At 36.8% G+C, this 24,374-nt stretch overlaps 3 protein-coding genes across 4 annotated transcripts; 2 read left to right on the top strand and 1 right to left on the bottom strand.

The window, feature by feature from the left end:
* Positions 1 to 819: 819 nt before the first annotated feature.
* LOC103708202 (short-chain dehydrogenase TIC 32 B, chloroplastic) lies at positions 820 to 6,059 on the top strand. Its single transcript, XM_039125195.1, has 7 exons — positions 820 to 987; positions 1,410 to 1,641; positions 1,723 to 1,802; positions 4,323 to 4,476; positions 4,589 to 4,667; positions 4,776 to 5,768; positions 5,886 to 6,059. Exons 1-6 carry the CDS (start codon positions 858 to 860, stop codon positions 4,872 to 4,874), a joined length of 774 nt encoding a protein of 257 aa, XP_038981123.1. The 5' UTR covers positions 820 to 857; the 3' UTR covers positions 4,875 to 5,768; positions 5,886 to 6,059.
* A 2,007-nt stretch (positions 6,060 to 8,066) lies between these two features.
* LOC103708161 (2-oxoglutarate and iron-dependent oxygenase JMJD4) lies at positions 8,067 to 18,480 on the top strand. 2 transcript variants are annotated; one of them, XM_039125730.1, is made up of 11 exons: positions 8,067 to 8,413; positions 9,685 to 9,855; positions 13,767 to 13,929; positions 14,119 to 14,236; positions 15,330 to 15,399; positions 15,471 to 15,551; positions 16,471 to 16,527; positions 16,619 to 16,730; positions 16,820 to 17,520; positions 17,612 to 17,733; positions 17,949 to 18,480. In XM_039125730.1, exons 1-9 carry the CDS (start codon positions 8,201 to 8,203, stop codon positions 17,377 to 17,379), a joined length of 1,545 nt encoding a protein of 514 aa, XP_038981658.1. In that variant the 5' UTR covers positions 8,067 to 8,200; the 3' UTR covers positions 17,380 to 17,520; positions 17,612 to 17,733; positions 17,949 to 18,480. The 2 variants fall into 2 exon arrangements, with proteins under 2 accessions (XP_038981658.1, XP_008791181.2); XM_008792959.4 differs by having other exon boundaries at positions 17,612 to 18,304.
* Positions 18,481 to 18,974: 494 nt separating this feature from the next.
* LOC103708162 lies at positions 18,975 to 24,141 on the bottom strand. The gene is made up of 7 exons (XM_008792960.4): positions 23,486 to 24,141; positions 23,295 to 23,381; positions 22,969 to 23,184; positions 22,158 to 22,322; positions 21,477 to 21,530; positions 21,189 to 21,335; positions 18,975 to 19,553 (listed from the first exon to the last, which is right to left on the bottom strand). The coding sequence occupies exons 1-7, from the start codon at positions 23,684 to 23,686 to the stop codon at positions 19,176 to 19,178; spliced, it is 1,248 nt and encodes a 415-aa protein (XP_008791182.2). The 5' UTR covers positions 23,687 to 24,141; the 3' UTR covers positions 18,975 to 19,175.
* Between the last annotated feature and the right edge of the window lie 233 nt (positions 24,142 to 24,374).

Here is a 24,374-nt window from a genome sequence, read left to right as displayed (position 1 = left end):
TGGCTCCTTAATATTTCTATAAATATTTGATCCCAGAGATCTCTTCAAATCATTCTCTGTTTCTTTCCCCATTTAGTCGAATATGTGTTTGCTTGATGGATATGTTTAACATAATTAATATATTATTCATTAATTAGCCTACACATCAACAGGCATTAGGAAGATAATTAAGGTATTTCTTACTACCAATCTACTCAAAAAAAAAGAAGAAGATCAAAGCCTGCATCTTTTGGCATATCAACCAAGATGTTAGAATATATGCTGATGCTGAAGACAATATTTTGATATTCCTTGTGAGTTTAAGAATCAAACTTTGCAGGCTCCATTACACAGTGAAAGATTGGCTTTTTGGGGTGGACGATCCACAATGCAATAACGCATGGTTGCTTTTTGGCTATCTTTCTTGACTCGCTACTCCCATTAGAAACGACATGGGTGCTGTCTTGGCTATCAGAGTTAGGTAGTGATGAGAGCCTTTGCCCTCCCATTGGAGAGCAGCGGGACCCTTTGTGTTGGAATTTTGCGGCTTCCCCAATGACCCGTCCGTATCAATGCTTCCCTTCCTTTTCCAACCAACCCAACACAACCCATCATGATGCCTCCCCTAGCCCATGCCTCAGGAATAAGATGGCTTCAGAAATCTACATTCCCATGGGCTCAGCTCCTCATCCAATCACGGACCACCTTTCTACGCTGTACAGTGTTCCATCCGATCATCTAGGTTGTGTGGTGGCTGACTACTGTCTTCCCATGTCTTTTTGCTATATAAGAGGAGAAAGAGGTCAAGTTTTTCACCTGAACTTATTGGAGTAGGTCTTTCTACTTCATCTTGGTATTTGCTGTCTGAGTTGCACTCCATGAAAGAGACGCTGAGGTATCTGATAGGTGTGGCAGGACCAAGTGGCTTCGGGTCCTGCTCTACTGGAGAGCAAGTGACTCGAGATGTTTCATGTTCAATTCCTCCTAATCTAACTGCAATAATCACTGGTCACTCTCTCTCTTTCTCTCTATCTATCTAATTCATGCATGGAGTTCAATTCTTTACCTCGAGCTTCATCGTTCTTATGTGTATATTCACGTATGATCATTTTTTTTTCTTGAGAGGACGTGTAAGAAATACTTTAAATTATAATTCTTTGGTAAAATATCTCGAATCGACATTCGTATTTGTATTTTATTCAACAAAATAATATCAAGGTTCATGTTCTGCTGTATATTGTTTTCATGAATTCTCGTAATTAATAATAACTAACCACAAATTGCAGATTTTTTCTCCATGTTTTTAAGCTCAATTGTTCTAGATCTTGCTACTAGAGAAGAAGAAAAAAGAAAAAAAAAAGATTTGAGTTTATAATTCAACTAACTAGTACTTATTTTTTCATCACTGGTTTTATGATGATGATATATAGGTGGAACGTCAGGTATCGGAGCAGAGACAGCAAGAGTGTTGGCCAAAAGAGGGGTGAGGCTGGTGATGCCTGCAAGGAACCTAAAGAGAGCTGCTGAAGTTAGAGAGGGGATTCGGCGAGAGAGCCCAGAGGCTGAGATCATCGTAATGGAGATGGATCTGAGCTCATTTGCTTCCATTCAGAGATTTTGCTCGGAATTTCTCTCTCTCGGACTACCACTCAACATTCTCATGTGAGCTCCAAACTGACGCTTTATTTCAATTCTCGGCATTCTTGATTTCCTCTTTCAAATCTTATATATTTAAATTCGCAGCAACAACGCTGGGAAGTTCTCAAAGAAGTTGGAGCTCACTGGAGACAAATTGGAGATGACTTTCGCTACGAATTACTTGGGTAATATTTCATGCATGTCGCTCTACACTATGCATGCATGCCATCCTTAATTTGCTTTCAAGCCATCCATCCACATCTGACCTTTAGAAATGTACGACGTCTCTCTTTTCTTAGCTGCCGCTGGAAAGCGTGCATTTGGTTGTAGACTTCCGGTGCAGGCAAGCTTCACGTGTCACGTATCTTGACCATGACATGCACATGGATTGCCGACATATATCATTAGCGGCAGCATGATGCTGCTACGCCCATTGCACCTAAGCCTCTAACTTGCTCTCTTTCTATGGTGCCATGCCTGGCCTGATGACTGCATGCAAAAGCGAACCGCATATGGGACATCACGTAATTATGTGAGAAATTTTTTTTTGGTTCTAAACACTCTTACCATACTTTTGGCTTTAGCTGTGGTTTCCCGAGCAAGGCAGTTGGACTTGATCTAGGTCTCTAGGGACCCATGCGGGCATGCGTTTAGTTCTACATCGATCATTCGCTAGGTAAATTTTAAGTATTTATACAGAAGAAAAGAACCCAAATAATACTTTTTAACTAGCATTTTTGGGTGAAGTAGTAGGTTGTTACAATTGGTATCAGAGAAGATCTGACTCATAACCTATATGGACTAGGAGACACTGCAACACGAATCCATTGAGACTGACCACGGGTCAATTGTAATGCCTGTGATTAGATTTGAATGGATTTGAACTTTTAGCCTGATGATGAGCACGTCGGAGCTTAAATGGGGGAGCTATGTGGGGACCTGTGCTGGGGCGTGTATTTAGTCCTACATTGGTTATTCGTTAGGTAGATCTTGAGTTCTTAAACAGAAGCAAGAAACTTGGGTCTAAAACTTAGACCTTGATCAATCATTTATTTTGGCAGGTTTGTTCCAGGAGGTACTACTTTCTTCGATTGGCCGTTTTTAAGTTTGAAGTTTAAAAAGGCCAGGCCAGTATTTGGAAGTAACTTCTATATCTGACTAAGTTCTAGAGTTCCGATTTCAATTTGACGGCAATTCCTGAAAGTGGGATCACTGTGCGTGTAGTTAATTGGGTCGGTCGATGGGTGGGAGTGGGACGGACCCAATGACCAGATCTCAAAAAGATGGACCAAGGATTGGGGTATAGGCCTGACCCAAATGCTTTGACACCCCTTAAATCGGCTTGGGGGTATACCCTGCCCTGGTGCAATTAACCCAAGGTTGAGGTTTCGAACTTTTTATTCTTTTCCTTGTTCACCTAAGATAATCAGTTTGGGATTCTTTTTTCTTTTTTTTTTCTTTCTTCTTCAAAGTAAAGGAAGAATATTTTCCTAATAAAAGTAAGAGAGAAAAAGGTTAGAATTATGAACCCTAAAAAAAATGGATTTTTCTTAAAAATTATCAACAATCCATCCATTACAGGAAGTGAAATGACAAAACTCTCATGTTCATTTGGCATTTAATAAATCTAATATCTGCATACCACTTTGAGCTTTCGTTTCGAGTTTCAACTTTCTACTCCAAGTTCTCAACTATTGCAATTTGCTTGTCCCATTAAATTTTATAAATACCTATAAATGAAAAAGAGAGAGAAAAATTGACGCGACTCTGAAATGTTAATTCCAAGCATTTTCATGCATTTTCTGCATCCAATGATGCTTGCTAGTCTTGCAACAAAAAATCTCTTTCATTACCACATTTTTTTTAACTAACTCATTATGTAATAAGCTCGTGAGATAGTAACTGAAGGCCGCAAGGCTGGTGAATGTGCTTCTTTCATCGAATTATTCAACCGGTCCTTCGAAAGCGTGGATTTCTTTTTTCCTAAGTGAAAGGAAGAGTCAATTCCTTTGCCGAAGCATCAGTCTTAGCCGAACCAACAACTCCTATTTTTCCCAACATTTGGTGCAACCCAAAAGGGTCTAGATAGGTCTTGTTTCGGAGAATTTTGTTGCCAGGACAAGAGATTTGATGGTGGCTTTATCGTTAAATAAAGATTATACATTTTTTTCTAAATTTTATGGAAAGAAAAGATTAAATGAATTCATACTTGACAAAAGCAAAGGAATGAGAAAGATAATAAAAAAAGTACACATTCTGAATTTAGATGCAACAATAATTATAGGATGATAGTCCTAGCTTTGTATCAAGATTATACATGATAATCTAATTATGATAAATTATAACATAATATAAACAGAGTATATTGAGGGAAGCATGTCAAATCATCACCACTAGAGCTCGCAAGAGTATGCTATAAGGTCACAAGAAATTTTAACTTTCAAAAGGATTGTGAGATATTATTTCCAACATTCTAATTTATCACTATCTTACTAAAGAAAGTTTTTTTTTTTTTTTGTATCTGTATTAAAAGTGCCATATAGTAGCTAAGACAATGCACTGAAAAATCTGTAAATGTGACTAACTCCAACATATACTTGTGTAGGTGTTGAATATTTTGTACTCAATTGAAATACCAGGAAATAATTGTTAAAGACTGAGGATGCAAAGCTAGTGATTGAAGTACTTTTTTTATTGATTTGCAGGTCATTATTTGCTAACCAAAAATTTACTAGAGAAAATGGTTGAGACAGCAGCTAGGACAGGGATTGAGGGAAGGATTATCAATGTATCCTCGGTGGTTCACAGATGGGTGAAGAGAGAAGGATTCAGATTTTCGGACATGCTCAACCCTAAATAGTATGAGACTTTGTTCATCCTAACATCATTTACTAACTGTTACAAGAATTTCTCTAGGAAGAATATTGACTAAGAAATCACTATGCGTTATTTAATTATTTAAATTATACAGTTACAATGGTACACATGCTTATGCAAGGTCAAAATTGGCTAATATAATGCATGCCAAGGAGATTGCAAGGCAATTAAAGGTATTTACATAAAAATATAGTTAATGTCATTGGCAAATACATTTAAAATAACACATATTTCTACTTGGTAAGTTTTATTGAATGATACACATCGATCGATTTTTGCAGGCAAGAAGAGCAAAAGTAACCATCAATGCTGTTCACCCAGGAATCGTAAAGACTGGAATAGTCAAGGATTATAAGGGCTTGATTACAGGCATGAACTAATTAATCCTAGATATTTATATTTTGAAGACTTCTGTGGTGTTAAAAACTAGTAAAATAAGATAATAGATCAACTTATAGCTTCATAAAAATACTAAAGTTTTGTCTAGCTTGTGGAACTTGGACAAGGATATGTAATGCCATTTTTTAAGCTAATGATGTTTATTTTTCCTTGTATTTAGAGCTAATGCCAATGTCGTATGAGAAGAGGGAAAAAGAAACTCAGAAACACTTCAGATGGAAGCATCATTGAGTATAAAATATTTAAATAGATCAAGCATGAAAAGAGACAACTTTAGCAAATGTAAGAGCTACAACTGAGAACAATTAGAAGTAAAGGGACGAGTACATTTCTGAATTAACAGCATATGAATTTTGTTTTGGCATGGAATAATGGTCTACGAAAAAGGTAAAGGAAATCCATGTTATAAATTTCAAAACTAGTTGAGTCTTTTTTTTTTTTGTGACCCTTTTGTTTACCTTGACATTTAATAATAATGGAAGAAAATACGTACAATTTCCTACAATGATAGGAAACACAAGCTGCTATAATTGCACTATATTGAATGATAAGAGTTTTGATAGTGTAGAGAGAACTATATTGAAATTACTAAACCATGGATAAATATCAAACTATACATATATAAAAAGTATACACAAATGTACAAACGCATACAAATGCGTGCACACATGAACATATATGGACATATTTTAGGTAACAAAGTTGAAACTTGGTAGTTTGCGAAGTAATCTAATTTTAATAGAATCTTTTAATTACTCTTGCACAACCAATGTAAGAGCAGTTACTAAGATATATTAAAGAATAAGTTTTGTTGTCATTGTGAAACAGATTTGCTGTTTTTCCTTGCATCAAGGCTACTTAAATCAGCATCCCAGGTTAGTTGTTAATGTAAGGAAATATTAGTTATACTGTTAGCATCTCCTTTTCTTTTACTATTGAACTTGCATTACATGAAGATATCTAATTACGATTCTGACTTTTTTCCTCTGTAGGGAGCATCAACAGCATGCTATGTTGCATTGAGTCCGCATATAGTTGGCATCTCTGGAGAATATTTTGTTGACTGTAATGAAAGTCATTGCTCAAGTTTAGCAAATGATGCGAATGAAGCACAAATACTCTGGCAAAAAACAGATGCATTGCTTCACAAAAGATTGCATCAAGCATACAAATAAATCAAAAACAATTTTCTAATTTTATCGATACATACGCTTATGAAGATTATTTGGATATATGAAAAAATCAAAAATTTGTACAAATACACAGTCGTCCATGACTTGGACAACAATGTAGAGATGATTAATGCAAACATGAGACATACATGCTTCACATGCCTATTCTTAGGGCACATAAAATCCATGAATGTGAATACTTGTGAAGTGGTATTGGTGGCACTTACCATTGCATTGAGCTGATGGAGCAAAACTAGATTAGACTATATGGTCAAACAGGATCTTTTGTGTTTTAATAAAGTACTAAAAAATCTTAGTTTTGCTTGAAAAAGATATCCCAATACCTATACGAGAGATGTTAGTAAACTAATGGAGAGAGTTGCCATATCGAAACATGAATGCCATGGTTTCCAAATCCATGTATTCTTTTGTGCTCCTTGGTATGTAAGATTCGATGATTAAAAATCTTATCAAGGCTAGAGTTAGATATGGAGATGATGTTCGAGCAAGTGAGAAGGTTGAGGTCAACATTGAGGACACTCAGGAAGGAGATGCAAGTGTTAAGAAAGCAAGCTCATCTAGCAAATAAAAATGTCACTAAACAGCAATTGAATGAGAAGGGGCGGATGGTAATGGGGAGGAGGATTAGATAAGTGGATAGGTATCACGGTGGTGAGTTAGGAGAAGCCAAGAGGAGATAGAAACTAGCCGGTGATTAAAAGAGATGGAGTTTAATTAAAATAAAATTTGACATATGCATTGCAAGCATAGGGGGAATTTTAGGTACTTGAGATCTTTCCATTGGTTACATGTTAAAGAAGAGAGTTAATTTGAAGGTCCATTTTTTTGGATTAGAATTTAGTATTAATTTTTAAAAAAGTACTCAAGGTTCTATTAGGTAAAAATTAGCGTAGGAAAAGATGATTTCAAGATGATATTTTTTTTGATCTATACGGTTTTTAATTTTTTAAAAAAAGTATTTTATTTAAGAATTTTTTGCTAGAAACAAAATAATTATCATACAGAACCTAGATATGATATGACGCATTGAACATTGGGTTCTCATGGTACTTATCATGGTAGCTTTAGGATACTGTGCAGTACATGTTTTGCGCTGGAAAGGACCGTCTATTTTCAATATGCGCCATTTGTCCCTATGCAATATAAAATACAAGAAATCATTAGATGGATTAAGTGCACCGTAGATTACTAAATTCATCTTGGGATGAATTTATTAGATGATCCATTTGATTTTAGGTGCATCATGGATCGGTTGATCCAGCTAATAGTTTTAGGTTCGAGTGGATCTGGCTCACCATACCCCCATAACCGATGGGACAAAAGGTTAAGGTGCCAGTGACATCACCGATAAATTGGATTAGGTGAACCGGGTTCGAGCTGACAAACTGGTCCGGGTCAGTTTTGCCCTATATTAGGATTTAGGGCTCCCCACAACCGCAGCCCGTGACAAATGCCACAAGAAAGAAGACTAGAGCGAGATGTCTTGGATGGAGGTATGTGGGGCGGTGCAAATTTTGTTATTCCGGACTCGTTTGCCAAGGTTGTGGCTGCAGGGGGCAGTCAACTCTTCGACACATCAGTTTTGGGTGCGGAGCTACGGGCTGCTTGGGCAGGCCTTCGTCACGCTCGATGTGCCTTACGGGCTAGTTCCATTGTTTTGGAGGGGACTCGGCCACTATCATCAGTTGGATCAGAGAGGGGCCTTAGGGGCAACGGTTGTGTCCATCCTTTACTGTGAGACATCTGGGATATGGTGAGGGATGGCGGGGCCTTCTAGATCAAGCATGTGCTCCGTGAAACTAATGGGGCTGCAGATTGGATGGTTGTTTATGTAGCCAGCCATTCCGGTAGTACCATTTGGGCTGATGATGAGGAGTTGCCCTTGGCACCTCAAAGTATTCTCTTTTTCGAATTTTTTTTTTTTTTTTTTTGGATGCATCCGTAAGAAAGAAAGTAAAAGAGGGTTAGAGCGAGAAGCGAAGAATCGCGCGTACGGGTGGGCTTCAAATTGGAGAGAGGGTGGAATTTTAGGGCTCCCCACGACCGAAGCCCGTGAGGGGTGCCCGCGGAAACGAAGGTCAAGGTGAGAGCTGAAGAAAGAAGAGCTCCGAGATATGGCCGGGCTCCAAATCGGAGAGAAAGTGGAGAGGGTGGACGGGCGGAAGCTGAGATACGAGGAGTTCGTGGAGAGGTACCTCAAAGGGAACCGCCCCGTGGTTCTGACGGGCCTGATGGACGGCTGGAGGGCCTGCTCCGATTGGGTCAACCCCAATGGCCGCCCCAACCTCCCCTTCTTCGCCCGCCGTTTTGGCAAATCCCTCGTTCAGGTCTATCACCATCATCATCATGATCACCATCTCACATCCTTGTTTTCCTGATTTATTTCTTCTCTTGTTCTTTCTCAAAAATAAAAAAACAATCTTTATTCAATCTTGATACCTGATACGAATCACCTTCAAGATTTGAAGTAGATGACGACAACGACCTACGACAAGAAAATGGAAAAGAAGCTATGGATAAGAAAGAAGCACTATAGGCTTCTTTGTGAAGGAAAACACAACTTAGGTGCTAGGACAAAGCGTCCTCAATTTCATATACAATCGTCACCAGGTTCCTGCACTGATTTTTGGGGCCATAGTGTGATTGGATTTGCCACAAAGTTAGTTGAATTGAAAGGGCATCCTTTGAATAAAGGCGAGCACGAAATCCATGTTCACTTCTGCCGAGTTAATAAACCCTAAATTTGCTAGTACTGTGGATGAGTGTTAAGGAATGTGTTCTTGACAATGCATTTTGGGATAGACTGCAGGAAGTAGCGAGTGCTGATGTTTGTGAATGCTGATACTTGATAAGCATCCCTAAATGGGTCATGTCTACAATGGAGTGCAGAGTGCAAATATTGGAATAAAAGATTCTTGGTCTCTGAAGTTATAAGATATTGGTTGGTGATAGGTGGGACATGGGTTGTATTTTTACAATTTGATTTTTAACATTGAAATAATATCCAACCTATTACGAATGCAATTTTCGTACAGCCGTATCTAAACTGAACCTAGCAATACAAATATGACTTTACCACCAAAAGACAATATCTTTTGGCTATGTTCTTTTACTATTGTTATTAGCTGTGATCTTGGATTCTTTTAAAGCACTGCCTATATTTGCAATAAAACATGTGGATGGTGGGTCGCTTAAACACCTATGCAACATTGTCAGTCAAACAACAGTTCTTAGTTGACGCTATTTTAACAGTGTCTTAGTCTATTTTTATTTTTTAATATGGATAAGTTTTAACTAATCTAGATAGAGGGTATATTGATTTAGTTTTGATTCACTTGATGAAATGAATGCTGCTTTAGATCTCATTATCTGGAAAGGAATATTCCCTTTGGCTTAGACTTTCTATTTTATTTACTGACAACCTTTTTTTTGTGTTTCTTCTAATATTTTTGACTGACCAATGCTTTCATACCGCAGCATCATTTTGTATACACAGGATAAACAGTCCGCAGGAATAAAAAAATGTGCTGCTCTGAAGTGATTGTTTTCGACACTTATTTCGAGCTCTTGTGCTATATAAATCATTTTGTGGTTGCAGGTTGCCGACTGTTGTACAAGAGACTTTACAGATCAAAAGAGACTTGAGATGTCTGTTGCAGATTTCATAAGCCACTGGCTTGGTCTTTCTGCGGAGAAGTGCGCTGATGACTTAAATGGCAGTGAGCAAATGGGTTCCTTGCTGTATCTTAAAGACTGGCATTTTGTCAAGGTGGGATAGAAGTATTGTTGCTTGCTTCTATGCTAGTGTTTCTTCTATTACATGAACAAACAGAAGGCACATAATACAAACTCGAAAATGATTCAGTTGCATGATCTATTTTTTCAAGACTTGTTTAATTATGTGCCTTGCTTACAGAAAGGCTAACTCATGATGATGCACATAAAAGGTTAGCTTAATAAACCTGATAGTGCCTCGGCCACAACCTTAGGCCAGAGTTCATATCCCATCAGATACACAAGTGATGGACGTGGAAAATCTATTGATGATTTTGGGAGAAGAAAGATGAAAAATTGAAGAGAGAGAGAGAGAGAGGAAGGAAGGAGAAAAAAAGGGGTGCTGGTTCTTTATTCAAGTGGATCAGCCATGGTGTCAAGGTTCTATTCGAAATAGGAATTCTTAACAAAGGAGGTGGGAATAACCAAGATATTTTTGGAAGGATGATATTGGGGACTTGCAGCCATCCAGGATAACTATACAAGGAAAGAGGGGATAAAATCAAAGAATTGGGAGGCTATAAGAGGCATAATGATGTGAGATCATTGGCAATGCTAATTTGTGTAATCATGTCAGTGATGAAGTTCCTACATGTCAAGAGAAGTTACCAAGTGAAACCTCTTAATGATTTTATATCTTTAGCTGAGTTATTAAGTGAAGGTGTAATGGGTTATAGAATAAGAAGTCTGAGATATATTAGTTTATTAATCGGAGGAATCATTTAAAGCAGTATTCTATGAGTCAAAATTTTTTCTTGTTTTCTTCTATAAATGTGCTGCCATTCTTCTCTTTGACTGCTCCGCCCCCTTTCTTCTCTGTCTTTATGTACCTCCTTCCTCTTGATATGGGAATTTGGAATCTATTTCTCACCAATCATCTCTACAAGTTTTGTTGGTGAATACAGAGGTGTGAATTGCTTAACTATTCTCATTTCTCAGTCTCAGCGAACATGGTCTTAGGTCCTTGGTTTACTTTTGGTCGCAAATTTCCGAAAAACAATATTAGATCCTGAAAGCATGCTTTACTATTTTGGGCAAATAACTGAGTTAACAGAATTCCTCCTCTGGATGATTTTTCTAGCAGATTATTTGATATAGTTTTGAATTTGTTGAATTGTCCATGTAATGTTTATTTATAATATACGCATTTAGTGGTACGAAAGAAACCAATCAAAGCCATATAATTCCTATATTTTTCATTCATGAATCAAATATTTTAATGGCCATGGATTATTCGTGTTTCTCCTTTGTATGTGCATACATTTTCTCGTCGCATCATGTCACATCAATTGGTCATCACAGCGTCAATTTCCTAGGGAAAGTTATTGGTTTATATGCTGCATTTGGTGGTCATTCATGATCACATTTTGCTGCTCCTAGTATGTGGCATAATATTTTATGTGTTTGTAATTGATTAAATTTTTTTTGCTTGACTTGTTGGTGCACACTTTTATTTATGAATATGTCTAGAGTTTTGAAAGTGTTAAGTCTGGAGTCAACTTTTAGTTGCTGTTCATAGATCCAAAAAATATAACAAATTCAGACATCTGCCTTGAGGGTAAAATGTAACTTAATATGCAGTGTGCAGACAGAGGAGATGAGCTCCTTATCGTTAAGTTTTTGGTGTCTGTAATTGGACTATGGCCTGATGATTTGTGGGAGTTAGCATACCATAATCAATAGGTTATGCAGTGTGTTCATCTGAGATAAGAAGCAATTTTCTTTATACAAATATAGATCACTAAAGTTCACTGTGTTGCTGCAAAAATTTGCTGCCTGATATGTTGGATGGGGTATTCAACAAACTCCACAGTAAACCCTTTTACATGAGTTATGCCACATGGGATTCCTTTGGTGGTGTCCCCAGAAGCATGAGAGTGATTGTTTTGTGAGTGATCTAGATGAATTAGTTTCTCCTAAGAGACATCATGAGGGAAGGAAAGTTGGTTGAGGCTGGGAAAGAGGTATCAAATAAACATTGGGGCTTTTGAAGTTTGGCAGCTTGACGAGTTCTGGTTTGGCGTGATTTTATTGCAAATGCTAATTTGTGTTATATGTTTAAGTGAAAAAATTTATATGTCAATAGAAGCTACAACATGCAGTGTCTTAGGCCCCATTTGGCAGAGCTGCTGGCAATAGAGCTTTCGGAAGTAGAGCTTTTTGAAGTAGAGCTTTTATAAAAAGCTATTTGCTGTTTGGTAACTACTTTTCTAAAGTGTTGTGGAACTTTAATGTGTTTGGTAAACAAATTGAGAAAGTACTTTTGGTATGACAAAATAACCATAAGAACATTGCATAGTATTATACAACAGAGCATAAAAAATATAATATGTATTAATACATAAATATATGATATAGTATAATATTGCTATATGTAATATAATATTATTATAATATAGTAATATAATATTGTATACTATAGCATAATAACATAACATAATTTGATATTATATAACATAACATATCATTGTATTATGATATAATGTAATATAATATTATATTTATAGTATAATACAATAATAAAGGTATAAAATATTATAATTATTATCATTATATATTAATATTTTATTGATATAATATTTTTAGAAATTAATTTTTGGGTTTCTTGTTTTCTTTGTTGGGACATTTTCTGTAATTATAATATTTTATCATAGGTATTTTGTTCCAAAAAGAAAAATTTTTATAAATCAAAACAGCTTCTTAACACATGCTAAACGTGCTTTTCTGAAGAAACTTCATTTTGTAGCTTCTCTCAAGAAGCTGATTTAGTTTTCTGGCAAAGCTAAAACAACTTTCTGATTTTTTTACCAAATACTTCTATTCCATCCAAAAATACTTTTGGAGGGCTAGAAAGTAGTTTCTGGCCCACCAAAAGCTTTGCTAAATGGAGCCTTAATTATTTTTAATAGTGACTAGTCTTGAAGGGAATCCCTAGGTGTAGTTGTAGTGGCTCATCGAATGGGAAGTTCAAGAGCTATAAGTTTAGGTCAAAAGTCAGGCCATAAAAAATTAAAGTACTAGTTGGAGAGTCATAATTTTTTTCGTTTTCTTTCATAATCATGTAAGCCATGGAGGTGGACGATGAATGGTATTTTGAAATTATGAGTTGTTTGTTACTTTCTCTCTCTTCCTCTGTCTCAATATCTTACCACCCTTCTCTTCTTTCCCTAATCTTGTTTCTCTTGTTTTTTCCAATCTTATCCTATCCTCTACCATTCTCCTCTTTCTCCACTCTCTCTCTGTCTTTGTACCTATATGTGCATGTGCATGCGCATAGGTATTCTTGTGTGTATGCATCTACGAGCATGTGTATATGCATACATGCAGCATGTGTATCTCTCTATGGGCATGTGTTATTTATGATATGCTTCGTGGCCCATTTAATTTATAAAATGAGGTAATAAGTCGCAAATAAGTGAAAAAAAACTTGTGGCTAGTACTAACTTATTTAAATCTTATATATTTTAAATGAGGAACAATTTGTCACAGCTGTTATACATCAATCTGAACATCAAAGAGGCTAGTGGATATTTGTTTTATTTTACTCTCTTAGGCTGCATTTGGAAGCGGACTAAGAGGGAGTAAAAGGTACTTAACCTAGTTGTTTCACCCTTTTCCAACCAAACACTCATCGAAACATCTGGGTTAAATCACTTTTCAGAAGGGCAGATGGGTATTTTTGAAAGGTTGGTAAACAATTTTTTGCCTTCCAAACCCATTTACTTCACTTGACCCAGAAATTAATTACTCCATCAGGTAGGGTGGAATAATTTATTCCAGAGTAAAGAGAAGTAGGAGTAAGTTAACCCATTTACTCCAGGTTAACTTATTCCACTTCAAAATGAAGCCTAAGCCTTATGTCTCTTTTTAATTCTTGTTATCTCATCATTTTGTGTTAAATTTCAGGAGTACCCTGATTATGTTGCCTACACAACTCCACCCTTCTTCAATGATGATTGGCTCAATCTGTATCTTGACAGTCATTATATGCATCGCGATTCTGATATTCATCGTGATAAAAATGAAATTAACTGTGCTGATTACCGCTTTGTTTACATGGGAGCAAAAGGTATACATGATGTTGCTAATTTTTTCTTTTCTCTTTCTTTCTTTATTTATTTTTTAAAATAATCATGTGATGCAGTTTATGCATGATTTGATCCACATACATATCTCCTTGAGATTTAAGCTTAGCTCGACCCTTGTGAGATCAATAGAATCTTTTATTTATAACTATGACACTACAGTCTTTCTTTAGGTACGTGGACTCCTCTTCATGCTGATGTTTTCAGATCATACAGCTGGTCTGCAAATGTTTGTGGGAAAAAACAATGGCTCTTTCTACCACCTTCACAATGTCACCTTGTCTTTGATAGGTACTCTTGGATTCTCTAAATGACTATTCAAGATTATTGAATTTCATTTGAGATAAGCTTTATGTTTCAAAACTGGCTAATTATTTGAGAGTGAGAGCTATGAGCAGTCGGAATATAACTTTACCAACGATATGTAAATTGGCCACTTCGTCGAGACTCCATTTTTTTTTCCTGGTTAATGTGGATAAAATTGAAGCGTAACAATACACTGTTTTAGAATTGAAAAACAAAAGCTGAGCCTTGTAACTTGATTCTCATTTGTGAAGAAGCTAGGCTTTGTTGAGTGTTTCGGAAGATTACTTGGAAGAAATATAATCTGTACTTTATGCAGACCTTTAAATTGGTCAACAAATCATACTGGTCAAATCACTCAAGAGTGTGCTTGAGTTGGATATAGTTTCTAGTCCAGTTAATATACATAGGTTGATGCTATTTGAGAGAAGTGGTGCATTGCTGATGCCCAATTCACTGGCCATTGTTGTTTTTTCTTTTACTTTTGAGTGATAAAAAAAAGAATCAGGTATTGAAATACTTGGGGGCTGAAAAATGTTGGAAGCCTCAAAATGTCTAATACTTAATATTCTTCAGCTGTTCATGGTTCTTTCAATAATTTATGCTTTGTGGATGAAGCTATGGTTCTTTCAAGAAGCTGGAGTTAACACTAGTGGCGTAACTACATTGCTTTCAAGTTTCAATAACATGCGGTGCATACTGAGTAGCTAGGATGATGCTTTTACAATATCTTTTTTGTTTTCATTCTTTTGAGTAATGTTGATGTGACAAAGCACATCATTCTTTACCTTTTGAGCTCGATGACCTTAGGCAACATCGCTAAACATATCAGAGGTGTTCATTAGGCTTTGGAGGTTTGCGATTTCTGTATCTAAGGGATATTTTGTAGTATGTGTCTTCAATGTGTACTACGTTTATGGGCTTATTGTTTAGTTTCTATGAAATCTTTTGAACCCAAATCAGCTTGCAGTTCTCTCCAATTGATCTATTAAGAAGTTCCACAGCATTTGCTAGCTAAGCATGTTAGTACATTATCCACTAAGATTGGTTTTAGGTGACGTTGTTTTCATAATTCATGTAGGCACCTGAAGAACTCGGTGTATAATGTTTATGATGATGTTTCTGAAACACAGTTTCCTGGTTTTAAGAAGGTAATATATCCTTATCTTTTGCTTGCCTAATTTCTATTTACCAAAACATTGATTGTGAATCTTATATGCAGTCTATTTGGTGGGAGTGTGTTCAAGAACAAAATGAAATTATTTTTGTACCTAGTGGATGGTATCATCAAGTTCATAATTTGGTAAGTTTAACATAGATTTATTTTATCTCTTGCTTGAATGAGGTACCTGTATAGCATGAAATTCTAAATCTTAGGTATCTATGTAACATGATATTCTAAATCTTACATTTTAAAGTTGTTTATTTTTTCTCATTTCTGACTTACATCCATTCCTCTGTGGCGATAAAAAAACCTTTGATCCATAGTTCTTTCAGACATAACCATATCTATAATCATAGTTGAAGCACAACCATCAAGTATTCTCTCATAATATATTATTCCTATAAATGGTTAATTTTCTTAGAAGGCATACTGAAATTAATTACCTATTGCTAATGAATGATGACCATAATGTAATTGTTGCGATGTTGAAGCAAAGGGAGACTATAGTCAATTTTATCTGCATTCTGTAATTATCAATTGGATGAAGTGGAGATGCTTTTGGGGTACTTTGTGGTCAACAACACATTTTGGTAACTTAAGAAAAAAATAATAAAATTTTGGTCAATAAAGATGGTCCAGGAAAATAAGTTGACAGTAGCAAAAATGAGAATATTGAGATGATGTGGGGTAAAACTAGGAAGGATAGGGTGAAAAATGAGTACAATAGATTAGCTGTTGGAGTTGCACAAAATTAAGGATGAAGTGTTGGAGAATCAATTTAAATAGTATGGGCATGCAAAATGGTTTGAGGGGGCTCTGTTATGGAGAGTGAGTTTAATTTCTGTTGAGGATGAAAGAAAAAGACGGAAAGACATAAAGTAATGTGGGTAAATGTTTTAACATTTCTTATGCCTATATCTTCTGTCATAGAAATACAGAAGTTTCCAGATACATTTCATTTTCAACTTTCATATTTTGAATCTTATTTAGTAATTTTTCTTACTCCTATTCTCCCTGGCCTCCTAACAGCAGTATTTATTTTGATCTGGTATCACAGGAAGACGCTATATCTATAAACCATAATTGGTTCAATGCTTATAACCTTTCTTGGGTGGTGAGACAAACATTTATTCATCAATATTGGACAAATTTCTTGAAAGATTTGGAACATGCCTTCTGCCTCACTAATTCTATTTCATATTTAGTGGAATTTGCTTGTTGAAGACTACAATGTGGCCAAGGAGTATATAGAAGACATCAGAGATATCTGTGATGATTTTGAAAGTATCTGTCAGCGTAATCTTGAAGCTAACACAGGTACAGCATAAAAATGTAGATTACATATGAAAAGTAAGGGATGTTGAAGCATATTAATTATTTTCCTGCTCTGCACTTTCTTTTGTTAGGCATGAATTTCTATGGCTTTTTTATCTTAATTACACGATTCGCGCTGGCCAACATGATCCAACTGTACCATCTTAGAAATGAGGAAGATGCTGTCTCCAACTCATCAATCAAAGCTCAATATTTTATAAGCAACCTTGTGTCTATACGTGCAGTAGCTTCCAAAATGAAATCATTTGAGGCATTTGCTGGTGAAAATTTAAATAGCTGCTCCATGGAAAATCGTAGTGCCTTCTCCGATGTCAAGAAAATTTTGGAGGAGAAAGACTTCCATGAGCTCTGCATGGCACTGGTAAGGGCATATGAAACTACAGATGGGCGATGGGAACAAAATTTTGAAATAGGAAAGGGACCGCTATGTCCAAAGGGCAGCTTGTTGCTGAATTGCTTGAGAGCAGATTGTGGGGTCCAAAATTTTGTTACAGCTTCCAGTTCTCCGATATGCGGTCCTGAAGATTTGATTAGATTGATTGAACATGCTATCATAAATAGCAGCAGCACTTCTGGTGATTTTGTCATGCTGTCTGAATTATGTGATGGTGCAAACAATGAAGTCAGGTAGAAGTTTAAACTTGCCTGCAGCATGCATCTTTACCCGGGGAGCTAGCTTCCATCCCCTCCAGGGAGTCGGAGGTTATTTTAACAAAGATGAGATCTTTAACATGTTCTTTAGTTTTGTACAACAGCCAACTCCAAGACCAAGGTTTGTGTCTTTGCTGATCATAATTATTTCTGTGATTTGCCTGTTGGAGAGCCATGCAATTTATTGAAGTTGTTTCTTGGTTCTCTTTCAGCGGTTAGCAGGGTCTCTAAAGGTTTGGCATCTTTATCTCAGTGCGAATGTTTTTTTAAAGGATTCTGCAGCAGCAAGCCTGGAGAAAGCTCGAAGTTGGTTAAAAATGGCACCGAGGGCCCGGTACCATAGTGAACCTTTATCGCATAATGAACTCGTTAAGCCTGCATGCATGATATAATTTCTGTCACCTGGCCGAGCGAAGTCCTGTTTGTGTAACATACAATTTTCCTTCGTATCTTAAGAGGCTCAATCTGCTCTTCTTTTGCCAATCTTGGTCTCATTTTTCGCATCTTCCCCATACAAACTTGTTTATGTTGGACTCATTTGCATTGCAGATTGCAGTTATTTGCTTTTGATCAAAAAAATGAAAAGTTGAAGAACAGGGTTCTGGAACATGTTGCTCAGAGCTTTCAGCTTGATTATGAAATATTTATCTGGGTTTGATGTATTTGTCTTGAGAATAAATAATTCTGAAGAACTTATATAACTCATTGATCGCGACCAGCCTACCAGAACCTGATGATGGTTTCATTACTGGATCTGTAAAAGATGCAGCATTCGAAGAAGTTGTTGCTGTCCTAAATTCACCCGCAGAGAATAGAGGACGACTTGAGAATCGGCGATCAAGAACCAAACGAACCTCTTCTCTTGTGTAAAGTCTTTAAAGCAGTAAAACACTTCTGCTTCTCCACAAAATGCTTTCATCGCCATTTTCGTTTTGCAGATACTTTCGTCTCCATTTATTGACGAGCAGCTCATAGCCTCGTACCTCTATTTGTTAACGCAACCAACATTCTTATGTTCTGGCGGGAGATGTTGGAGCCAATAGACACATTTGTGGGGAATTTAATGGATTAGAAAATATTTGATATCATTTTAATTTGACAATCATTAAAAATAATTGAGCAACTATTAATTTAGAGTCTTGAATCTAAAGTTTTTAATGAGAATTTTACTTTAGAGGTACGTACAGTAAAAATCAGAGTTCTTGTAAATTGTGAGGTCTTGAATCTAATGTGTTTCAAAGTGAAGTTGCATGAGCCTTAAATTTCTTATTATTGTAATTCCTAGTCGTCCAGAAAGTTTGGTTGAACCCAATAATGCGGCTTTTAGGTTTTTGGAGAGAGAGAGCTAATGTGGCTTACCTCAAGACTCACTCTGATGACAGATCTATACATATATAATTACAATCCCAAGCAAAGTTTTAGTTTCTAAATGACTGGATGTTGTTCCTCGTAGTAAAGGTGTGAGAAGGATGAGGAAAAGAGAGGAAAAAAGAGAGAAGAAAACACAGTAAAACCACGAGCTGCAACTCTGCATATCCACTGTATTCGAGTCCAAGGAAAGAGAAATAGCAAAGGTGACAAAAAACCACAATCTGCAGTGTGTATAGAACCACCGTATCTTTCCCAAAATTTACAGAGGGTGTACAATAACCAATCAAAAATTAACATTTTTGTTAGAAAACCTAAAGAGTATAAGAGCAATTAAGCAACCTTCCCTCCTCTGGGATAATAATAATAATAATAATGAAAAAAGAGAGAACAAACTCTTTCATTTGTTCATGAGCATCTGTCATTTCTTCCTGGGCCTCCATAATAAAAATAATTTCCCCACACACTGTTGATCCCTCCTTGTATATCGTAGCAATCCGGATGATCTGCGAGGACCCGAAGGTTTTGCACAGGTACCAGGCTGTTGTCCCAATCAACAGCTTGTAAATTCCGGAAGTAGGATGCCTTGCCGAACCCTTCGTGGGCAAAATGGCCGCTACCCATTTGGGTTGCTGTGTGGGATCCTGACGCCCGGGTGTTGACGATCTCTCCCCCAAATTGCACCATGCTTGCATGTTCTGCCAGGTGGCTGAACAAAAATGATGGCCAGTAGCCAACAAGTAGACCTGATCCAAATTCAAGCCACCAATTACCATGGTTTGGATCCTGCAAACAACAATTTAAAAAGAATATCACTTCTTATTCATCGATCACAATATCGATGAAACTTTGCAGCACTTCTCATTAATTTCTCGCAAAATATTGATTGCTACGGTAGGTAGACCACTCAACATGTTATTTCCAGAATCCTGAATTAGTCCAAATATTGTAAGAAATTTGATAGATCGCTGAATTCATGAAATATTTCTGAATTGATGTGCTAGCGATGATAATATACTATCATTCTATTATCACTTCTCAGAAGATGATGATGCTCCTAATTACCTTGTCCTCTTAATTAACCTTGTATAAAAATATGTCGTTTATTCGATATCAATGTCCACCTTTGAGAATATTTGTATTGCTGAATGTTACCCATACTCTCAGGATTTTGGTGAATCTTCACAATTTTCTTGAATCCAATTATTTCGTACTGAATATTTCTGAAAATTCTAAACTCCGTGCATTATGATAATAGCACTTTTTATTACATATATATATATATATATTTGTATAATATCCTTTATATAGAGAAGTTATCACTTATCAGGAGCATCATATTACCTCTTTATTCATTTCTTTTTGGAGGCAGTATTAGAAATAGCATTACCAGAGTATGAGAACCATTAAAAAAAGTCTAGAAAATGTTAATACTATATAAGATTCGCCTACAAAAAAAAAAGAAGAACATTTCTTGAAATGTCCACGCGCGTCCTGGATTATTAATATTAAATGTTTTATCTCTGAGTAATGCCCAGCTTGTTAAGGTGCCACAAAAAGCCATGAAAGTTTTATACAGACAAGCCCAACAGAAAAATGGTAGCTTGGAGGCATGAACTCCATATCCATGGGAGACGTCCCGATGTAATCCTAGCTTGAGCCATCCCAGGATCCACCATCACCATCATGCGAGCAGTCGAAGGTGGGCCAACACATTTCAAAAGCTGAATCCATTATTATTCACTTTGTACAACTTCACTTATCATTATAATTAGTATTGATCAGCACACGCCATGCACGTCTGGTATGCCACTGATGGAGTAGAAGTGTAGAACTCGGTGGATATCTATCCTTGGGGGTTCCAATAGTATAACAGCATTTATAGAAGTCATAAGATAAAAAGAAACGAGGAACTATCCCTGAGAACACAAGTATTTGTGTTCTCTCTAAGAAGACGTGGTCGTTTTATGCATGCAGCACACCTAGCTTCTAGCTTTTGAGGGGTTTGCGCAGGAGATAAATGATGAAGAATGGGCAAAGCTAGTGGACTTGGAATTTATTAGTAACAATGGCTTAATTTTTTGATACGAACAGCACGATGCATTTGTCCGAGAAAGAGGTGGCTTAATTCCATGAATTTATTGCAGCTGCTTCCTAATATGATATCAACAAATGAATTCTAAGGCAAATTTCCTTTTACAATGAATTTCGTTATTTTAGTGAGAAAGATGGATTTCTTTATTTTTGAATAGTCTGAATCTTGGTAGTTGTAACATTATTTCTAAAACAATAATCGAGGAAAAATTTTACAGTTTGAATAGGGTGTTTTTCTTTTTTTAATGCTAAAATTATAACGTACATGTTTATTTTTATTACTTGTGTATTGAAAGGAATGTATGTGGTTAATTTAATTTAATTTACCTTCCAGACCAGCAGACTGATATCGAACTGCCCACCATTATACGTTGATGTTGGGGAGATTGCTGCTCCGATAGCGATCCTGTTGTTTGTTTGGATGAAACCCGAGCACAAGAGGTTGTAGCATCCAGTAGTTTGGTATGCATCCGTCTACACCATTAAAGTGATCAGAGTTAACTGTTATGTCTACTTGATTGGATTTTTTTTATCAAGATTTTTATCTGTACTTGGATATATAATTAGTAACATACGAAGAGATTTTACTGGTTCAAGGACAGGAAGTGGCCTTACAGTCCAATAAGTGAAGAACCTTGGAGCATTGTCTCCATACAGCTGTGGACTGACCTGAGGAAGAAGAGAAAAGAAAAAAAAAACACATCAGATGGCAACGGTTAGTACTAGGGGATGGGAAAGTTACAAATGAAGTTAGAGGAATCTCGGTGAGCAAAGCTTCAGTGGAAGAGAAGGAAAGGGAAATGGATTTCCTTTTCTAATGAAGCTATATTAAGCTATTAAGGAGAAAGAAAAAATGACTACTTTTTCCTTTTTGAAAAAAAAAAAAGAGAATCAGTGGTTTCAATATGTGGCCTGGAACTAGTCCTGGGGGTCGCATCTATTTATTTTAGCATCCAAGAATCTGGCTTTAGTTCTCGGGATGACTTGTCCTCAAAACTCTGGACCTGTGGTTGGGGCTCTATAAAGAGTAATTACGAGAAGTTAATGTTATCATGGCAGCTCAGTAGTAGGTAACAATCCAAAAGATTTGAGGTTCGATCCTTTTTCCTCTTTTTCATCAACTTGATGAATTGGGTGAGTTCCTCACTAGATTTTTATCAAGGAAAAGGAAAAAGAAAACTCATAATAATTTAAAACATTGCTGCCTCTTCGCGTGGATGAATACTTGAAAGAAAAAAAAAAGAATGTTAAGGAGAGACATTATACAGAAATTAAGCTAGATCTATATTTTTGCACCTGCCATCCGGCTTCAATGGTGTTGAGATCATGGCCAAAGGATCCAGAGATGACCCATATCTGTGATAAGCTGAACTCAGTTGGGCTGGTTACCCTGGGTGCCCACACATTCAGGCTTGCTTTTGCTCCATAATATTGATCTCCTACTACATACCCAACTGCATGCTGTAAACAATTGTAAATTTATAAATAGCATGCAATCATGCAAGGGGGAAGAAAAAGTAGACTTGAAATACCCATCTGAAATTTCTGGAATTGGTCAATGTGGAACTTAAACTATTTTCTGAAAAAGAAAAATTACAGCCATAAGCTAGTCTCAGCTCAAAGAGGACAACTGAGAGCTGCAATGATGACAAGTCAAATGAATCATCTGTCTCTTCTTCTTTTTTTTTCCCTGAATCTTTTCTAAATGCAAATTAGGGTATTTCTCTTTACCCTTTCTTGCATAGTGTGGATTAACCTGACGACTTTCCAAAAATAACTGCCAAAAATTGATTTCTCCTGTGTTTATCTTTCCTTCTATATGTGAAAAATTGTGTTTGACTGGGAGACAAATGGAAACAAATGGAGGGGCTTGTTTTGTTTGAACATTCTCTTCACATTAGACTGCCACTGGTGCAGTTCTTTAGTAAGGAAAATTTACCACGAAAATCTGCTTAAAAATGCACACTTGGCCTTCTGTTTATAGGACAGAAAAAATCTAACTTTTTCCTATCGGTCGACTGATTAAATTCTATCTAAAATCATTTTAATGGCTCGAGCAGAATTAACTGACAACAGCATAGCCGTCAACCCATTTACGTAGACTAACCTCATGGCTGCTACTCTCAGAATCTCGCCGTAGTCTTGCTGCCAGCTTCCTACCGAACCTTTTTACCGAACTGGCTCGCAGAACATCTTCTTCCCTTGTTCTCCTCACTGGCACGGTTCCATCTGGACATGATTCGCCCGAAGTTCTCCACAACTGAATGCTTTCATCAACCACCGGATCGGTAAATCTATGGCCTTTGGGTCTCTCTGGTGGATCCTGCATACATTGGAGGCAAGCAGAATATTTCACACTTACTCTTAGAGCTCACGTATAGAGAGCTTCAGAGTCCGATTCTACAGAGACACAGTAGATAAAATTTGGTGTACCATAGGTTTCAGTCCTTTAAGTCTAGGATGATCAAATGCTGGCTGAAGATGAGATGGAACGCAATCTATAATATCACCATCAGGACTCTGTCCAATGAATAAAATCCGAGTTTAATAATGTACTCAAATGAAAAAATAATAATAATAAGAGAGAGAGAATGAAAAGAGGATTTGGATGTTGGAGAGGATGCCTGAATGGTTTTCATAGAAGGCTTGTTAAGCCTTTTGAGAAGAGCTCTCATCCTCCTAGACTTCAGTAGCTCTTTGCGGGGTCGGAATGTGTTGTTTGCGATCGATTCTGAGAGGGCAGGACTTATAGAAGCAAGAAGAAGAAGAACAAGCCCGAGTGAGATGGCAACGACCGGAACAGGAGTGTAGCAGCTAGAAGCCATTGCTGGGGAATTTTTGGAGCTGCGGTCCTCGTACTAGAACTGTCCGAATCTTAGCACAGTTGTGTGATTGTTTTCTTCTTGGGTGATCACTCGGCTCTCCTTGCTGTCATTAAGAATCTCTCTTGTTTTTGTCCGAAGGAACAGTACTTCCATCTCGAAACAAAGTCTCGATCGCTTCAGATAGATTAACTAACTATTCATGGAATTCAATTTGGCCTAGCTCTCGCCATTACCAAAGTTAAAGAGGGAACCTCAAAATGACAAAAGACCCATTTATCCTCTTTGTATTGCGTTCTCTCTCTCTCTCTCTCTCTCTCTCTCTCTCTCTCTCTCTCTCCCCGGTCAGCTTCAAAAGAGCATGGTCATAGGTTCTGACAGTCTTAACTCTCAAGGATGAGGTAATAGAAAAAATTTTGGGTTGGAATTCCAGGATGGAATTCTCTCCATGTGGCCGGCCATGGAAGTGGAGTAATGAATACGGTGCGCCTTGGAGAGACGCTTTCCTATCTTTCCGTTTATTTACTTCACAAATCATTAATTTTATAGGTAGTTGGAAAAAAAATAAAAATAAAAATAAAGATGCTCAGGCATTCAATACAACTTACAAGGCCCACACCTTTAGCTTTTCTCTTCTTTTCATCTCTTTTACATAGGGTTTTGTATGCCCATGCCGTTCGGTCTCTCTTCT

Source organism: Phoenix dactylifera, chromosome 4, assembly GCF_009389715.1.
Source record: "Phoenix dactylifera cultivar Barhee BC4 chromosome 4, palm_55x_up_171113_PBpolish2nd_filt_p, whole genome shotgun sequence".
Classification (NCBI taxonomy): domain Eukaryota; kingdom Viridiplantae; phylum Streptophyta; class Magnoliopsida; order Arecales; family Arecaceae; genus Phoenix; species Phoenix dactylifera.
The sequence above is the reverse complement of the archived record's forward strand: the minus strand, read 5'-3'. Positions and strand labels throughout refer to the sequence as shown.

Bases quoted from the DNA above. Each gene is read 5' to 3' on its own strand.
- LOC103708161 (XM_039125730.1), top strand. From the start codon at position 8,201: ATGGCCGGGCTCCAAATCGGAGAGAAAGTGGAGAGGGTGGACGGGCGG. The intron at 13,930-14,118 runs GTATACATGATG...GTCTTTCTTTAG, and splicing joins TGTTTACATGGGAGCAAAAG to GTACGTGGACTCCTCTTCAT. The intron at 16,528-16,618 runs GTGAGACAAACA...TTTCATATTTAG, and splicing joins CTTATAACCTTTCTTGGGTG to TGGAATTTGCTTGTTGAAGA.
- LOC103708202 (XM_039125195.1), top strand. From the start codon at position 858: ATGAAAGAGACGCTGAGGTATCTGATAGGTGTGGCAGGACCAAGTGGC. The intron at 4,477-4,588 runs GTATGAGACTTT...TAAATTATACAG, and splicing joins GACATGCTCAACCCTAAATA to TTACAATGGTACACATGCTT. The intron at 4,668-4,775 runs GTATTTACATAA...CGATTTTTGCAG, and splicing joins AGATTGCAAGGCAATTAAAG to GCAAGAAGAGCAAAAGTAAC.
- LOC103708162 (XM_008792960.4), bottom strand. From the start codon at position 23,686: ATGGCTTCTAGCTGCTACACTCCTGTTCCGGTCGTTGCCATCTCACTC. The intron at 23,382-23,485 runs GCATCCTCTCCA...TTCATTGGACAG, and splicing joins CTTCTATGAAAACCATTCAG to AGTCCTGATGGTGATATTAT. The intron at 21,531-22,157 runs GTGCAAAAATAT...CTTCTTCCTCAG, and splicing joins CCATTGAAGCCGGATGGCAG to GTCAGTCCACAGCTGTATGG.